Consider the following 16,076-nt stretch of genomic DNA (forward strand, 5'->3'; position numbering starts at 1 on the left):
AAAAAAGCCTATCAAGATACAGTTTTACAGTTGTATAATATTCTATCATAAATACAAGCTATAATTTAACCATTCCTCTAGAATTGGAGATTTAGGAATGTTGATGCTTTCCTATTATAAACAATGTACTGGTAAACATCCTTGTACATACGTTTGGGTACGCATACATGCTTGCACGTGCATTTTTTTTTTTAATATCAGTTGCTTACCTTTCTTTTATATTTTTTATTTTTTATTTTATTTTTGGCTGTGTTGGGTCTTCGTTGCTGCGCGCAGGCTTTCTCTGGTTGTGGCGAGTGGGGGCTACTTTTCTTTGCGGTGCGCGGGCTTCACATTGTGGTGGCTTCTCTTGTTGCGGAGCACGGGCTCTAGGTGCGCGGGCTTCAGTAGTTGTGGCACATGGGCTCAGCAGTTGTGGCGCATGGGCTTAGTTGCTCCATGGCATGTGGATCTTCCTGGACCAGGGGTCGAACCCACGTCTCCTGCATTGGCAGGTGGATTCTTAACCACTGCACCACCAGGGAAGCCCCGCATGTGCATTTTTATTTATTAGGCAGACCCAGATACAGAGCTTCCCAGTCAGCGGGTATGATGCTTCAGAGCTTCTAATTCACAAGGACAAACTCCCCAGAAGAGTGACTAATTCCCAAGGCCTTGCTTTGCTGTACAAGAAGCGGCTGGTTTGCACTCCAAGGATCAGGGCTTCCTCTTTGCGTTTGTAAAGCCCCTTATTCCTGAGACTCAGATGCGCGGGTAGGGGTGAATTGGGCTGCTCAAAGGGAGGGCCTGGACCTGGATACAGTCCAGAAGACCAATGTCCAGGCCATCCAGGCCCTTCCAGACCCGTCCAGAGGCTGACACGACTTAAGCCCCAGGGTTGGCTCTGTCAAGTGTGAGGCCCATAATAAACATGTTTTTTTTAATGGTACATGAACGAATGAGCACTAAACAGTTAAGCCTTCCTTCAATACACATTTATTGAGCTACTACTACTACCAGCATGGAGGCCCAGCTACGGTCATGGAATGTGCTAGAGATTTTAAAATAGTCTCATTTAATCACTCAACTATCCTGCTGGAGCATACCACGGTACCCCCACTTCAGATGGGTAAGCAAAGGTCAAGGCCACTGTATTCGTCTGTGTTGGGGTCAGGGCTGAGAGTCGGGTGCGTGTGACTGTGGAGCCAGGGTGCTTCCCGTTCTGCCCACAGCCTCTCCGACTCCCAGGTCAGACTCAGTACTGGGCCCCGGAGATGTACCAGTCACTACCCCCAGGGGCCACGCTCCAGCCGGGCACATGTGCACTGCCCTGGGATGGTGGGAGCAGAGCGGGGTCCGCCTCACGCAGCCGCCCATCTGACCTGTATTAGGGATGATTAATTAGGGGCCTCAGTCCTAGACTCTGCAGACAGTGGTGAGCCAGACAGGTGAGGGCCACGCTCCAGGTGGGGATGACAGCAAGGAAGGAGAAAGAGGGGAGGGAGGGAAGGAAGGAGTAAAAAGAAAGAATATCTGAAAGGAACAGGAACCATCGGAGAATTCACACAGAGAGGCTACTTTCAGGCAGCTCCACGTGTGGCCTGCTCTGAATCTCAATGGCGTCTTTTTAAAGGATGCCCATGACTGTGTCAATGGGTGCTTCCGAACACCTGCTTGGGCTGAGAAGAGCAGCCTTTGACAGACTCGTGCTGAGAGGAGCTTGGCATTTCCTCAGTAACACTGCTTGGTCCTTGAGTTCGGTGGGGACCCGGCAGTTGTCAATCTGGGGCTGTAATAACATGAAGAGGCCAACAGGGGGCGCTGAGGATAGGCCACGTGCAGATCCTCGATGGGGCCGCTGGTTACAGGGGCGAGCTCACTTTGTGAGACTTCATCCAGGGCTGCATTTATATATGCGTCCTTCTTATATGTGTATTATAGTAAACAGTATATTAACATATTTAGTATATCTTAAAGAGATATGATGACAAACACAAATGAGAATGACAATTAACGTATATTCTATTAAAAATACAATTGAAAGTTTAAATAGGAGAACTGTGACCTCCTTTTGTCCCCCAGCTGGTGATGCAGATGAGATGGGTTACAGCTGAACCAGGCACATCCGTCCTCAGGGGGCAGCAGAGGCAGCGATGCTCTGGCCTGCAGGGAGGGGCCCGAGCTTTCCCATCAAACCTACTCATCCTTCGAATCTCAGCCAATGGTCCTGTCCACTACAGCCTTCCCTCCCAAGTACCCCCAAGACCACATCCTTTCCTTGGGGGCACCCACCCCAAGATGCAGTTCCCATCTGCGTCCCCCAGTGGCCTGGAAGCTCTGAGGGGGAGCAGATGAGTTCATTCCCATCGTGGAACTCCGAGAGCCTTGCCCAGGTCGGGGGCACAGTCGTGCTTGATAAATCCCTGTTGAGTGACAGATGAATGACACCCACCCTCAACTTGGACCAACATTGCTGGCTGATTCTGCCTCTCCCGCAGCCCCTCACTGACCCCACCCCCACCGGGCAGGTACCCTTTCCTCCTGCTGCCCTGAGATGGCACCACGCTTCTCTCGGGGAAATCGGCAGAACCTTCATCTGACCCACCCATGGCGAAAGCATCACTCAGGTGAGCTCATGGAGGACTATATGCCAGAGAGTGGAGATCAGGCCAGACAGGAAGCTGCCCTTCTCCCTCCCCTGCCGGTTCCACAGCCCCCTCCCTTGGCGCCCCTGCTGCACTCCCCCTCCCCGTTATTAATCCCATGCCCGTTGTCCTCTGCCCATCGGCCCACCTCAGCCTCTCCTCCCTCCCCCAGGGCACTGGGTTTTTGGACAGATGCCCCCGCCTCGACTCCGCTCTCCATCCTGTTGGGATCTCTGGACGTAAGCCTGCGCATCTTCCCTCTCCTCTCTTCGCGACATGTGTGGGCTCGATGAGCATTTTCATCCAATTCACTGGGGGGAGGAAAAGGGGGCACTGGACAGAGCCTTTGGTGGGGGGAGGAGAGAGCAGCCCCCAGGCTGACACAGCCCTGCTGCCAACCTGCACGGGGGCAGCTGCCCTTCCCTTGCGCCCCCCTCCTGCTCTCTGCTTCCCTGTGGGTAGGTAATGCCCTGTGTTAGTTTCCTGTGGCTGCTATAATAAATTGTCACAAACTCAGCGGCTTAGAATGACACACATTTGTTATCTTACCGCTCCGGAGGTCAGAGGTCTGACTGCGCTCATTATATTGGGCTCCCTTGGACCGTCCTCCCATCTCAAGATCCTACACCTTCATCACGTCTGCAAGGTCTCTGGCCACGTAAGGTGACAACCACAGGCTCGGTTAACTGGAGGTAGGTCTCCCACCACACAGGGAACTCTTGAAGGCAAAGCCACGGCCCACTCATCTCATGCTCCCTCAACCCCATTTGTAACACAGAAAGAGTGACAAGTACAACCGTGTGGAATTAATGAACTTGAAATCAGCAGACAGCCCCCCCATCGGCTGCACTTCATACATCCGCCGCTCCCCGGCGATGAGACAGCTCATTCTCCACGCTGAGCGCCTCTCTGCCCTGCACCTCATTGACGGACAGCTCAGCACTGCCAGAGGTCGCAGCCGGTGGTATCTGATTCTGCCGCCTCAGAGTGTCAGGGATGGAGTGGGTTCTAGTGTCAGAAAGACTCGGGGGTGAATCCTGCTTCATTACAGATAGCACAGCCAAGCGAATCATTTAACCGACCTGCTTCCGTTTCTTTCCCTGTAAGTAGCGAAGATGATGTAGTGGAACCAGCAGGATTCTCGCAAGGAGGGAATCAGATCATATATGATAAATAAAACGTGGCACCAGTCGCTCAGTCATTCCTAATGTCCTTTCCTCTTGTTCGTGTAGTAATTCAAAACCGAGAGACGTGCCTCTCTTATCCAATGCTTAAGCTAAAGTGACGGAATCGGGAACCTGCCATTTCCAGTTGTGTGCTTTTGTGCCATCAATTAATCAGATACTCTTCTGCATACAGGCGGCCCTCCACTCCCACCAAGTTCTCTTGAGTTCAGCCAGCACTGTTGCTCAATCCGACTCCTCAGCTTTGTTGGTTTTGATGTTTTTTCCTTTGTAGAACAGATTCTACTTCAAAGTGCCGGGTTACACATGAAAATAACTTTACACAGCAAAATCCCACGAATAGAAAACCAAAAACGGTCAGCCTCAATTCTGCCATTTGGCAGTTGGGAAGATTTGATCAGAAACTGACTCATGGTAAGAACGAAGGAGTGATGGCTGAAGTCACTTCAGAAGCAGGTGATGGCAGAAGCCTCTGGAAGGTCTTTCCGAAAGGCCCTCCAGCCGGCCAGGTCTAATTTTAAGCCATTTTTGGAAATGACCTCTGGGTGTCATGCCCTTACTGAGATGAGCAACTGGGCCTTCTCAACCCCGTGGGCAGGTGTAGTCACTGGACCCCTGAGGATGGGGTTGAGTGGCTTGGATGAGGTTACGGCTCAGAGCAGATTTGAGGGTGATGATTCCTAACTTCAAACACTCGGAAGTCCACCGTGCAGAAAAGAGTGTGACCCGAGGAGGCAGAACAAGAGAAGAAGTCTGCTCTGGCTCAGTTAGACATTAACAATCAGAAGGACACAGCGTGGGGGACTCGTCTCCTCATAAGAGATGATCTTGTCAAGATCAGAAAAACTCTGGTTGGCTTGTTGAAGAGGGGATACCAGGACAGAGTGTCAAGGTCAATGGCCAGTGTTCAAGGTCAGTGTTACCTCTACAGGCCTCCTGACTATAGCTGCCAGGAAGGCAGGGACCTTCCCTCTTTCCCACAGTATCCTCGAGCCTAGAAGAGAGCCAACACTCAAAGCACACTTGGTGAATGAATGAATTCTTGGACCATCGGCCAAGAATCCTGAGGGCGAGCTGAGATTTGGGCCCGGAGCCAACGCTTCCTTTCTGTGGGACCGAGACCCATTTCTTAACCTGAGGCTCAGGTGTTTCATTTAAAAATGGGGAAAATAATACAGACTGCTTCAGAGAAGAAGGGAGATACTGGGAGACGCTTACACTACGTAAAAAACGCTTTCTGGGGAGAAAGGCGAGTCACAAAATAAACTCAGTTGCCATCCCTGAAATTAAAAACACGCCTAACGGTAATATTATATATTATGCGTGGATCCACATATACGTAAACGTACAGACATGGATTGTAAATACATCAGCCAGATTTACAGCAGCAGCTGCCTCTGAGAAAGGGGGAGATGGGGAGAAAGAGACTGCTTTTGTTTGTAACATTTTATTGTAAGAAAAGATGAAGAAACATGATAAAATATTAAAAAGTGGTCTATTGTGATTAGTGGGCATATGGATGTCTGTCACTTTTTGGTGTTTTACACTTTATAACATTAAGAGCAATTCTTTGAACACTGGAGAGCATCACACACGAGACGGTAGGACCAGCCACCCTCGGAAGCAAAGATGGTACCCAGAGCTCCGGGTCGCCATCCTTCGGTGCTGGGGTCACCGCGTGGCATGTGTGGCCAAGCATGATGTGGAGGGGCTCCAGGAGGGCGTGGCTGTCATGGACACTGCGGCACCAGTCTCCAGGGTGCCCACCCTGCCCCCCACAGAAGCGCAGCTCCGTGGAGGTGGGCCCTCCAGGTCTCCATCTGTTCCCACTGAGAAGACGGAGGTTACATAAATCTCCCCTAAGCTGGGCCCCTCCAGGGAAAGGAACAGAAGATGCTTTCAAAAGGAAATCTTCAGAGCACAGTCACCAGAGGTGGCCCAGCCAGACACTTTCCTGAATAACGAGCACCTTTCAGAAGAGGGGAAATGAGAGAGAATGGGCACTTGTTGGTGGCGGTTCTGTGAAGGGGAGCTTTTTGGCTGTACCCTGGGCTCCACCAGACTCTTTTCCCTAGAAGGCCGTCCTCAGGTCCCTGGCACTGCAGGATCCTGGCCGAGCCACAGCTACATTCACTGCTCCTGGGCAGTGGATTTCAAAGTTATTCCGCAGTAAAAGCATTCGTATTGTCCCCTGTCCCTTTGGGACCAGGAGACTTGGGTTCTGGCCCTGCTGGAGCCCTGCCTCTCTCTCTGAGCCTTACTTACCAGGGAGCAGCTCAGATGAGTGACCGCCAAGGTCAAGCCCAGTGCTCAGAAGTCTTGCCAGATACTAAGAAGGCCGGAGTCAGTTATTAATGGCCCTAAAGTGGGAGCCTGAGTGGTGAGGATTGTCAGATAAGCCCTTAGATAAAATCCTCAGAACTAATAAGGACCTACTGTACAGCACAGGGAACTCTACTATGTACTCTGTAATGGCCTATACGGAAAAAGAATCTAAAAAAGAGTGGGTATATGTATAACTGATTCACTTTGCTGTACACCTGAAACTAACACAGCATTGTAAATCAACTCTACTCCAATAAAAATTTTTTTTAAAAATCCTCAGATAAAATACAGGACACCCAGTTAAAACTGAATTTCAGATAAACAACAAAATAATTTTTAGTATAATAACAGTAAAGTAATTTTATATAAGTATATCCCAAATATTGCATTGGACATACTTACAGCAAAAATTTATATTTGTATTAAAAAGTTATCTGACATTCAAATTTAATTGGGCCTCTGCCTTGTGTTTTTATTTGCTAAATCTGGCACCTCCATGCAATCAGAGAAAGAGCTGCAATTTCAGAATTTTTACAAAGAACCAACCCCTCGGTTTTGTCTCTGCAGAAGCCTGCCATCTGTGGCCCAGGATCCTGTGTGACCTAGTTCATCGGAAAATTCCAGGGACGCCTCCAGCCACACTACAAACATTATAAAGATAAATTTCTCTCATCTCTAAATTCTTGAGGGGTCTCTGTGTTCCAAATATAAAGGCTGGATAGATACAGTGTCATTCACCCATTCATTATTCATTCAACAAACGCTGAAGGCCCACTCCACTCCAGGAGGTGTGGGACAGACATGAGGGATACCAAGGGGTAACCCGTGACCTCAGACCTTGCAGGGCTCACACTTTAGAGGAATACAGACTCAAACACACTGTCCTAAAATGGAATTACCTGCACTTTGACAGAGAGAAGAACAAGGCAAGTTGAGGTCAATTCCGTGGGCTGAAGAATCAGGCATGAGGTAGAGCCCCAGCTCTGTCCCTTCCTGGCTGTGTGACACACGCAAGTGGCTGACTCTCTCTGGACCTTAGTTTCTTTATCTGAGGCTAATAGTGGGACTCCCTACGCCCACCCCAGGGTGCTCGTGTCTGAAATATGCAATGTCCCAGCTGTCAGTACCCAATGCTCACGAGCCATAATTGTTAGTGTCACCCTTCCCTTGCTGCCATAGCTGGGTGGACCCCAAGGGCTCAGGGCAGAAAGCCGGGCCTGCTGTCCTCTCAAGGCCTCGCCACAGTGAATCTCTTTTGATTTTCTCCATTTTGTGCCTTTGGATCTGGTTAATGTCCAGTGAATTCCACTGGGAACATGTGAAATGGAATTCAAGGCCCACTGCAGGATAAACCACGATCCCCTTACAATGCATTCTGAAGGTGAGGCTTAAAGGCCCATCAGGGCAGGAGAGAGAAAGGGGCCAAGTTTCCATTTCCTGCCTGTGGATATTACCAATCATAACGACGCCCAGGAGGTCTGGGTTGAAGGGTGCACCACACTGGCCGCAAGGGCGCTTTGCCTCCAGACCCGGGGAGGGGAGTAACCACGCGGCCGTGACTGGGCCGAGATGCCTGGAGATGCCCCAGGAGGACATGCCACCCTGGCTCCAGGCCCAGCTGGGCCACTTCTACTGCTGGGTACATTTCCTGTCTGAACAATGAGGATTCTAGCCCCGGACCCAGGGAACCCTTATAAAAACATTAAACTACAATGAAAGGTTTCTGGTGCCGAGACACAGCACAACTAGGAACTCTGGGCCTGACTCTGCGAGGAGCACAACAGGTGGGCTGGGTGGGGCGGGGCGGGGGGACCCTGAAGGCAGACAGCAGGGGATGCTTTCTGGGGCTCTCCCTCCTTCCCTTCTGGCTTCCACAGAAAAGCCCTGGGAGAAACCCCTCTTTCTAGATGGAGAACTGAAAGGAGGGGGCTCTTGGGAGCCGGGGGTTCTGGTAGAATCTCCAATTTCTTTCTTTTTTTCTCTTTTCTCTCTCCTGGACTTGCCCCAGGGCCGGTCTCAGTCTCTGGACTGTGCTTGGATGGCAGTGATGGTGGCGGCTGTGACACGGGACCTAAAACACAAGAGAAAACCCTTCTTTCTGGCCAGCAGGACAGAGAAAAGGGCCCCCATAGTCTGAAGAGTGTGGAGAGATCCCCTTATCTTTTCTTTCTCTTTTCTCACCTGCTTTGCAGAGCAGGCATCCTGGCTGCGCAGAGCTGGGTGACAGCACAGGAGGAGAAAGTTGACAGAAACATTGACTTTCTAGCTAGAGGGTTAGGAAACACCATTCCTGGAGCCAAAGAGATCCCAGGGAGTAAATTTCAGGGGGGAGAGAGTGGAGAAGGGGTCCCCTAATTCCGTGTGTAAACCTCACACATTCTGGGCTCGCTCCAAGCTGTGCATGCACAGAAACGAACCAAGGAATAGTAATAAAGGCTTTGAGAACCCCCGAGTCTGAACAACGTTGCAAAGGTGTCACAGTCAGAACTGATATCAGGACCACTGCTTACATAAAATGAGGCAAAATTTCCGAAAAAAGAAATCTCCAAATGGTTTCACTGACAAATTCTATCAAACGTGTAAGGAAGAATAACACCAGTTCTATACAATCTCTTCCAGAAAACAGAAGAGAAGACACTTTCCAGTTTATTTTATGGAACACTTCCCAAATTATGTTTACGATGCTAGCATTATCCTGCTAAAAAAATCAAAGATATGACAAGAAGAGAAGATGGAAGATCAATTTCCTAATTGAACACAGACAAAAAGTAGACAACAGATATTAGCAAATTGAATCCAGCAACACATAAGAAAGGATAATGCAAGACTGGGTCAACATTCGAAAATCAATTAACATAATTCATTATACTAACAGAAGTAAGAAGAAACAAAACATAATCATATCAATAGATGCAGGAAAAGCGTTTGACAAAACTAAACATATACTAGTGGTAAAAACTCTTAGCAAAATAGAAATAGAAGGGATCTCCCTAAATCTGATAAAGAGTACCTCCAAAAAAACAAACAAATAATCTAGAGCTAATATCGTACTTAATGGTGAGAAACTGAATGCTTTCCCTCTAAGATCTAAGGAATAGGCAAGGAGGTCATACTGGAAGTTCTAGGCAGTGCAATAAAACAAGGAGAAGAAATAAAAGGTACATAGATGGGAAATGAAGAAATAAAATTGTCTCTAATTGCAGATGACGTGATTGTCTACATAGAAAATCCCAAAGAATTTACAAAACGATCATATAACTCATAAGTGAGTTTAACAAGTTAGGTCACAGAATACAAGGTGAATATTAAAAATTAATTATATCTTTATATTCAAGCAATGAACAATTGGAACAGAAAAATTTTTAAGTTTCATTTACAAGAGTACCAAAAAACTACTATAAATCTAACACTACTATAAATCTAACAAAATATGTACATGATCTGGCACACAGGGAGGGAGGGAGGGAGGGAGGGAGGAAGGAAACACAGACTTTGATTCGAGGGCTGGCAAGTTTAACATCCAAATCCTGCCACCTTGGTCAGCACATAACACGGGTCAGGAGAACTTTCTGATCAAGGAAAGTGACAATCGTGTGAAAAGTCATCAGAATGGGAACTGCTGCCCGTCACCCTCCCCCCAGGGCCCATCTTGGAGTACAGGATCCCGAGGTTGAGTGGTCCCATCCCCTGGGGCTACAGGGCTGGTCAACATGCTTCCCCCTGACCCCACCAGGAGAGAGCACTCAGCTGTGGTGATGAGTTGGCCAGAGGCCAGGGTTCCCTGCTGGGCAGTGTGGTGAGTGTTAGTGGCTTAACTGGAGTGATGCACCAGCTGTGATGGCAATCAGAACACCGGAGTTTATGCCACCAGGTCCAGGAGAAGGCTGAAGGGGGCAGGGGTTTAGCCAGGGCATTTCACCATATGAGGAAGTTCCCTTGTGATGGAGGCATGGAAGCCACATGGGGGCTGGCAGGAGAGGCAGAAAGACATCACAAAACAGACTATACACCTAACAGAAAGGTGTACATGTGCTCAACACCTGTACCCAAATGTCCATAGCGACACCATCTAGAATAGCCCCAAGATGGAAATAATCCAAGTGCCCATCAACAGTACAAGTGTGGCAATAAATTGTGGCGATATTTACACAACGGAATTCTACACAGCAGTGATTATGAACCACAGTTATACACAGCAGCGTGGATGAATCTCACAAACGCAATGATGACAAAAACAAAACAAAATACCCAGACACAAATAAGAACACACAATGTGATTCCATTTCTATCAGTGGTTCTCAACTGGGAGGGATTCTGTCCCTTAGGGGACTTTTGGTGATGTCTACAGACATTTTTGATTGTCACAGCTGGCAGACAGGGGGGTGCTACTGGCATCTAGTGGGCTGCGGGCAGGGATGCTGCTCCATACCCTACAGCGCACAGGACAGCCCCTGACAACATAGAATCATCCAGCCCTAAATGTCAATAGTGTCCAGGCTGGGAAATTGTGGTTTTTATTAAGGTCACAAACAGGCAAAACTAACATCCTGTGTCAGAGTGAGCACTGCTCCTGGGGTGGGGGGTGAGGGCTGGCTGTGCTCTGACCTGGGTGCTGGTCACATGCGCGCGCTCACTTGGAGGAGATGCAGCTGTCCGTTTTCCTGCGTGTCTATCTTCCTGCAAAAGTTGTCCTTTAAGAAGGTGGGAAGAGTGAAGTTTGTACACGAATCTTGAATTTGATTCAAATGACTTTTGAGATGGAACCTCTGTTCAGACAATTCACACTTCATGGGATGTTGTTTCCCTCTCTCAACAGATCAGAGGACGCTCAGAACGAGCTCTCCTTTCCCTGCAAACTGCAGGCAAAGAGCATCGCAGGATGGCAGTCTTTCACCCACACCTATGCGGCTGCCTGCTAGGGACCCGCGGGCCGATGGAGAGACCAAGATGACACAGGGGCATCCCGAGGGTGGAGGCTAGAGCCGGGTGTGGGGTGTGTGGCCACTTCCCCGCACGCCTCCAGTCTGGATCTTCAAACTGCTAACGGACCTGGCGCGGGTCACTTTTATTAAGGCCTTCAACAAAAACGGATACTGCCTCCGAAAAGGATCAAGGAGTTTGCCTGAGGTCAGTCCCTTAGCTAGCAAGAGGCAGGAATCAGAAGTGTGTGTGTGTGTGTGTGTGTGTGTGTGTGAGAGAGAGAGAGAGAGAGAGAGAGAGAATGGCTTCCAGGCCTCCAGACCACCAATCCTGAAGGCCTTCTCATGAAGTCATGTGATACCTGGGGATGATATCCTGGCAAAGAACTGGCCCCCAAACTTGGCTATTTTGTTGAAAATGCACAAGGAGAAAAACAGCTCTGCCCTTTTATCAAACTTGACAGCACACAGCCGGCTGCCCACCTTCCTGTGTGTTTCTTCCATGGAGGCTGAAGTTAACGGCAATATTTGCTTCCTAATGTCAATACCTGCCACTCTTGTTGGCTAGTGTTTACACACTGAAGAGTTTTTAATTAAAAACAAAATGGAGGAAAGATAAATAAAAGCTAATGTTTACTGAGAGCCTGCTCTACGCCAGGTACGCACTGGGCATCTATGCGCACGGTCATATTTTGCCGTGAACAATCCCGCGGGTCGGGTACCATCATCACAGTTGTTGGACAGGAGGGGAGAGGAAACGGAGGCACGTGCTGAGAGGGGGAGAGGAGTGTGGCGAGGCATCGCCCCACAACCGTCTCCAGAGCCGCTACAGGTGGCACACACATGCCTTCGTGTGCCAATGCTGCGCTGGACCAAGAGGAGAGATGCTTCATTCCCTCAAAGAGACAGGTGGAGATCACATCTGCAGCACCCCCAAATGTGACAAGGCACAATGCCATCAGGACCAGTGCTGAGTGCACACGGAGAGCTGTTAGCACAGCTCCTGCGTTTATTTTGGTACCTCCCTCGGTAGCATGGACCCACTGTGATATCAGTCTTGTGCAGCGGTAACTCTCAAAAAGCTTCCTGATCAGGGGTGGTGACGGGTCAGATCCCATCACCTGCATGGGCCACACTGCCCTTCTTACCTCCTGCAGAGCTCTACTCGCCAGGCATTTTCACAAAGCCACCTCCAGGCTCAGGCTGCCCACCTGCCCCTCTACTGCCTGTGGGTCCTCCACCTGTGTTCCTCTCCTGAGGCTCTCCTGAGCACCCAGGGGCCCAGCAGGGATGAGCAGGAAGTCCCAAGGAAGAGCTGCTCTGGGCTGGGTGGGTGCTATTTCACCCTCACACCAGCCCAGCACCAGGGGGATGACTGGGGGCTCAGAGAGGGGCAGTCATTTCCCTAAGCTTGCACAGCTACAAGTAACTGATCAGAAATCAACATTCATGTCTGCCGGCTCCAGCCCTTGTTGTCACTCTAGGCTGAACGGCTTTCTCCACTAATTTATTCCTACAACTGATGAAATAGTTATTATGTTACATTACATTATCTTTCTTATGTTACATCACATTACATTTTCATCATATTGCATTATATTCTATTGTTACATTACCTCATATTATAATTCAGGATGTACTAATATTACATCATGTCACGTTACATTATATTATAGTTAGCTATGTACTACTGTTACATTAGAGTATATAATGTTATGTTGTTACTTTATATTATATTGCATTATGGTGGCTAGCTGTGTACTTGTTTATCTTTTTTAGGGGCTGCGAGCTTTTTAAGGACAAGAGCTGAGTTTAATTTCTCTTTGTATCCCTGATGCCTAGCGCATCAACTCACACAAAGGAGATGCTAAATACAGATATATATTTTAAATGTTTCCTCAATTACTTGCTGCACCTTGCACTCTTCGATACAATATCTACATGGTGGATGAGGTGGGCCTGCTTGCTGTGGCAGAATATTTCTAGACCCACATAAGGCCCAGAAAAATAAGGATATTTTTGGAAAGCCTGAGAGCATTACAGAATTAAGAGGAAAAATCAAATTCACCATCTTTGAAACCGTTGCCATAGGAACTCAGCAGGAGAAAATGCTGTCTCGTCAGAACACATCATCTTTGATTACCAGGAATAAAGGGAACACTTGCCTTGGAGAGAGAAAGGCCAGACATCAGTGTGGTGGTCCCGGGCTCCCAGGACCCTATCCTTCACGGGGCCTCCACATGGACCGCAGTGAGAATTCAGGGGCCATCACTTGTTTTTCGAGGACGGATGAGAACCTCAAGGAGAAACGGGATGATGCCTCCTCCACTGGTTATTGGCAGTTGAGCACACACAAAACAAAGGGGAGTTCTGAAGTTCTTCCTTAGGGAATAGTTGGCAAAGGTTGTCATAAATTAGTACCTGTTCTGCCCCCAATGAATCCAGTAGCATCACTGTAACCAAATGAGTGTCCCCTGTGGGGCCCCGTGGCCTTAGGGTGATGGTGGGAAATTTGTTCCGCTGTTCACTCATTGGCTAAACAGGCATCTACTCCATTGGTGGGGGGGGTGGGGGTGGGGGTGGGGGACGGAGCCCAGGCGGTGTGGAAGCCAGAGGTGCAAAGAGAAAAACCATGTGATCTTTATTTTGGAGGAAGAGAGAAGGAGAAAGGGAAAGAGAGAGAAGGAGGGAGAGAGAGGAAGGGAGGGGGTGGGGACAGAATTTACCAATGAAATAAAATTAAAACAGTACATTTTACATCTGCGAGTGTGTGCACCCCAGAGAGAAGGTAGGATGGAGTGACGGCACACCCAGCACCTCTACCCCCTACGTGGGTCCTTTTGGGTCATTTTTAAAATCTCCCCTCCTCTATAGGACAAAACGACAAAATCATTTTCAGTAGTAACCATGACACGAAACAAATAGCAACACTGGAGGGAGACACTGGGATCTCCACGGAACGTTTTTAAGACACCAGTCTCCTCCAACCTACAAAGGTCCCAGTGAATCGCCACACCCCTCCTCCCCAGGGAAACCTGTGTGTGCAGGAAGAAGGGGAAGACACAGCACAAGGCAGGGTATGACTAGGAAGCTTCCAGGTTTCCATGAGGATGAGAAAGGGACTATTTCTTGCCATATCAGTAAACAAAGGATGTCACAGTCATCAACGATTGCAGCCCTCCAAAGTAAGCCAGTGAGCCCAGGAAACTCAGGTCTGAAAAGAGAGCCTAGTGTGTTGTGAAGAAAACAGGGCACAGAGGAGACAGAAGGCCAGTGCCATATACGTCATCCCTGCCGGAGAGCATGGTGGCTCCAGAGTCAGCCCGAACAGTATCTCAGTGTGCCAGGGAAGCAAATAAAGACCGGGCCGTGGCTTCTGTTCTTCCCCCAAAGTCCCCACAGTCCTGTCCTTGGGTCAAGAGGACTTTTTAAGAAGTAACTGCTTACAAGGAGCCTTAATTCCTTTCCAGCTGGCAAGGCCACTGAGAGCTACTCCTTCTTTCCCCGAGAGTAACCATCCACCGTTGGGGGTCTTGCAGGGACCAGGAGGGCTGAGACCTTGTCTGTAGCTGCAAATCAACAGTTGCTTAAGAACCTCTCTGGCCTCAGCTTACCAAACAAACATCTCCCACCTCCTCATCTCTGCCTCATCTACCTCCCAGGGTTTCTTCACGCATCAGATGAAAAGATTTTTCTTTTTATGCGGTAAGAGTCATGGTTTTACTGTGTACTGACACCCTCTTGTTTTGAGGTTCACGGCAGGGGCACTTGTGCTATTTTTGAGGCTGAGTGTTTTGAAATACAGCAGGCACTCAATAAATGCTCACTGGCTTGTTTGGGCAAAATCACATCTGTATTATGCACCATAGGAAACCTGCCTGTTGGAGAGAAATCATCTTAGAAACAAGGTTGTAGTCTTCCCAAGAGTATTTAAAAACGCTTGAGGACAAACGAGGCCCAGGGCACCCCAAGAGAGGGTGTTTGACAGCCAAGAGCAAAGAAAGCACTTCAATCCTCTGTGGAAAAACCCTGGTCCAGTTTAAGCTGAAAAGGAATCTGGGCCTGTTCCCTAAGGGGTCTGACAGCATGCCACTCAGAGGATTGGCGTTAAGAGCATCTGATTGTTACCAGCAGCTGGAGGGAACACGGTGGGGATGGGGCAGGAGGAATTTGCTCTAAGAAGAGGCAGAAAACGCCTCCTTTCCAATCGAAAAAGACAGTCCTGTTGTTTCAAATAATTAATATAAAGACACACGTGGGTGGCTGTAAACTCCATGTCAGCTTTTGCAACATGCAGGCAAGAAAGAAGAGGGCTTCCCCGGTGGCGCAGTGGTTGAGAGTCCGTCTGCCGATGCAGGGGATGCGGGTTTGTGCCCCGGTCCGGGAAGATCCCACATGCCGTGGAGCGGCTGGGCCCGTGAGCCATGGCCGCTGAGCCTGCGCGTCCGGAGCCTGTGCTCCGCAACGGGAGAGGCCACGACAGTGAGAGGCCCGCGTACAGCAAAAAAAAAAAAAAAAAAAAAAGAGCGAGCAGGTAAATGAAAGGGTAAGACAAAGATCCATTGGTTCTCTCTGTCCTGATGAATTGGGAGCAATCAAAGATTGATGCTCATCACATAAGTGAAGTGGAAAGAAGGGCTGGGGTTCAGGTCAGGGTGCAAATTCAGGCTCTGTCTCCCACGGATGGTGCGGCCACAGGCATGCCACTTCACCCCAAGCTCAGCTGCTTCACCTGATCTGTGGGGCAACACCCCGACTTCCAGACCGTGAGGAAGTTAGAGATGATGTGTACACAGTACTCAATAAGGGAAGCGACTTGCTGGAGAAAAGCAGCAGATAAGAAAGCTGCCTGCAAGGGCTCTTGACTTCAAAACGTGCCGAAGGTCCAGGCCCCTTGGACAGAGGATTTGTCATCAGGAATTTTTTTTTTTTGGTACGCGGGCCTCTCACTGTCGTGGCCTCTCCCGTTGCGGAGCACAGGCTCCGGACGCGCAGTCTCAGTGGCCATGGCTCACGGGCCCAGC

The 16,076-nt window shown here is 49.1% G+C and overlaps 1 protein-coding gene across 1 annotated transcript in view; it reads right to left on the reverse strand.

Annotated features, from left to right (window-relative positions):
- Window positions 1-2,588, reverse strand: part of C2H14orf132 (chromosome 2 C14orf132 homolog) — a 4,077-nt gene extending 1,489 nt beyond the window's left edge. Inside the window, exon 1 of the mRNA XM_065871628.1 lies at window positions 2,432-2,588. Coding sequence (XP_065727700.1) covers window positions 2,432-2,588 — 157 coding nt within the window. The remainder of the gene's footprint in view (window positions 1-2,431) is intronic.
- Window positions 2,589-16,076: the final 13,488 nt, after the last annotated feature.

This window comes from Phocoena phocoena, chromosome 2 (assembly GCF_963924675.1).
Source record: "Phocoena phocoena chromosome 2, mPhoPho1.1, whole genome shotgun sequence".
NCBI classification, from domain to species: domain Eukaryota; kingdom Metazoa; phylum Chordata; class Mammalia; order Artiodactyla; family Phocoenidae; genus Phocoena; species Phocoena phocoena.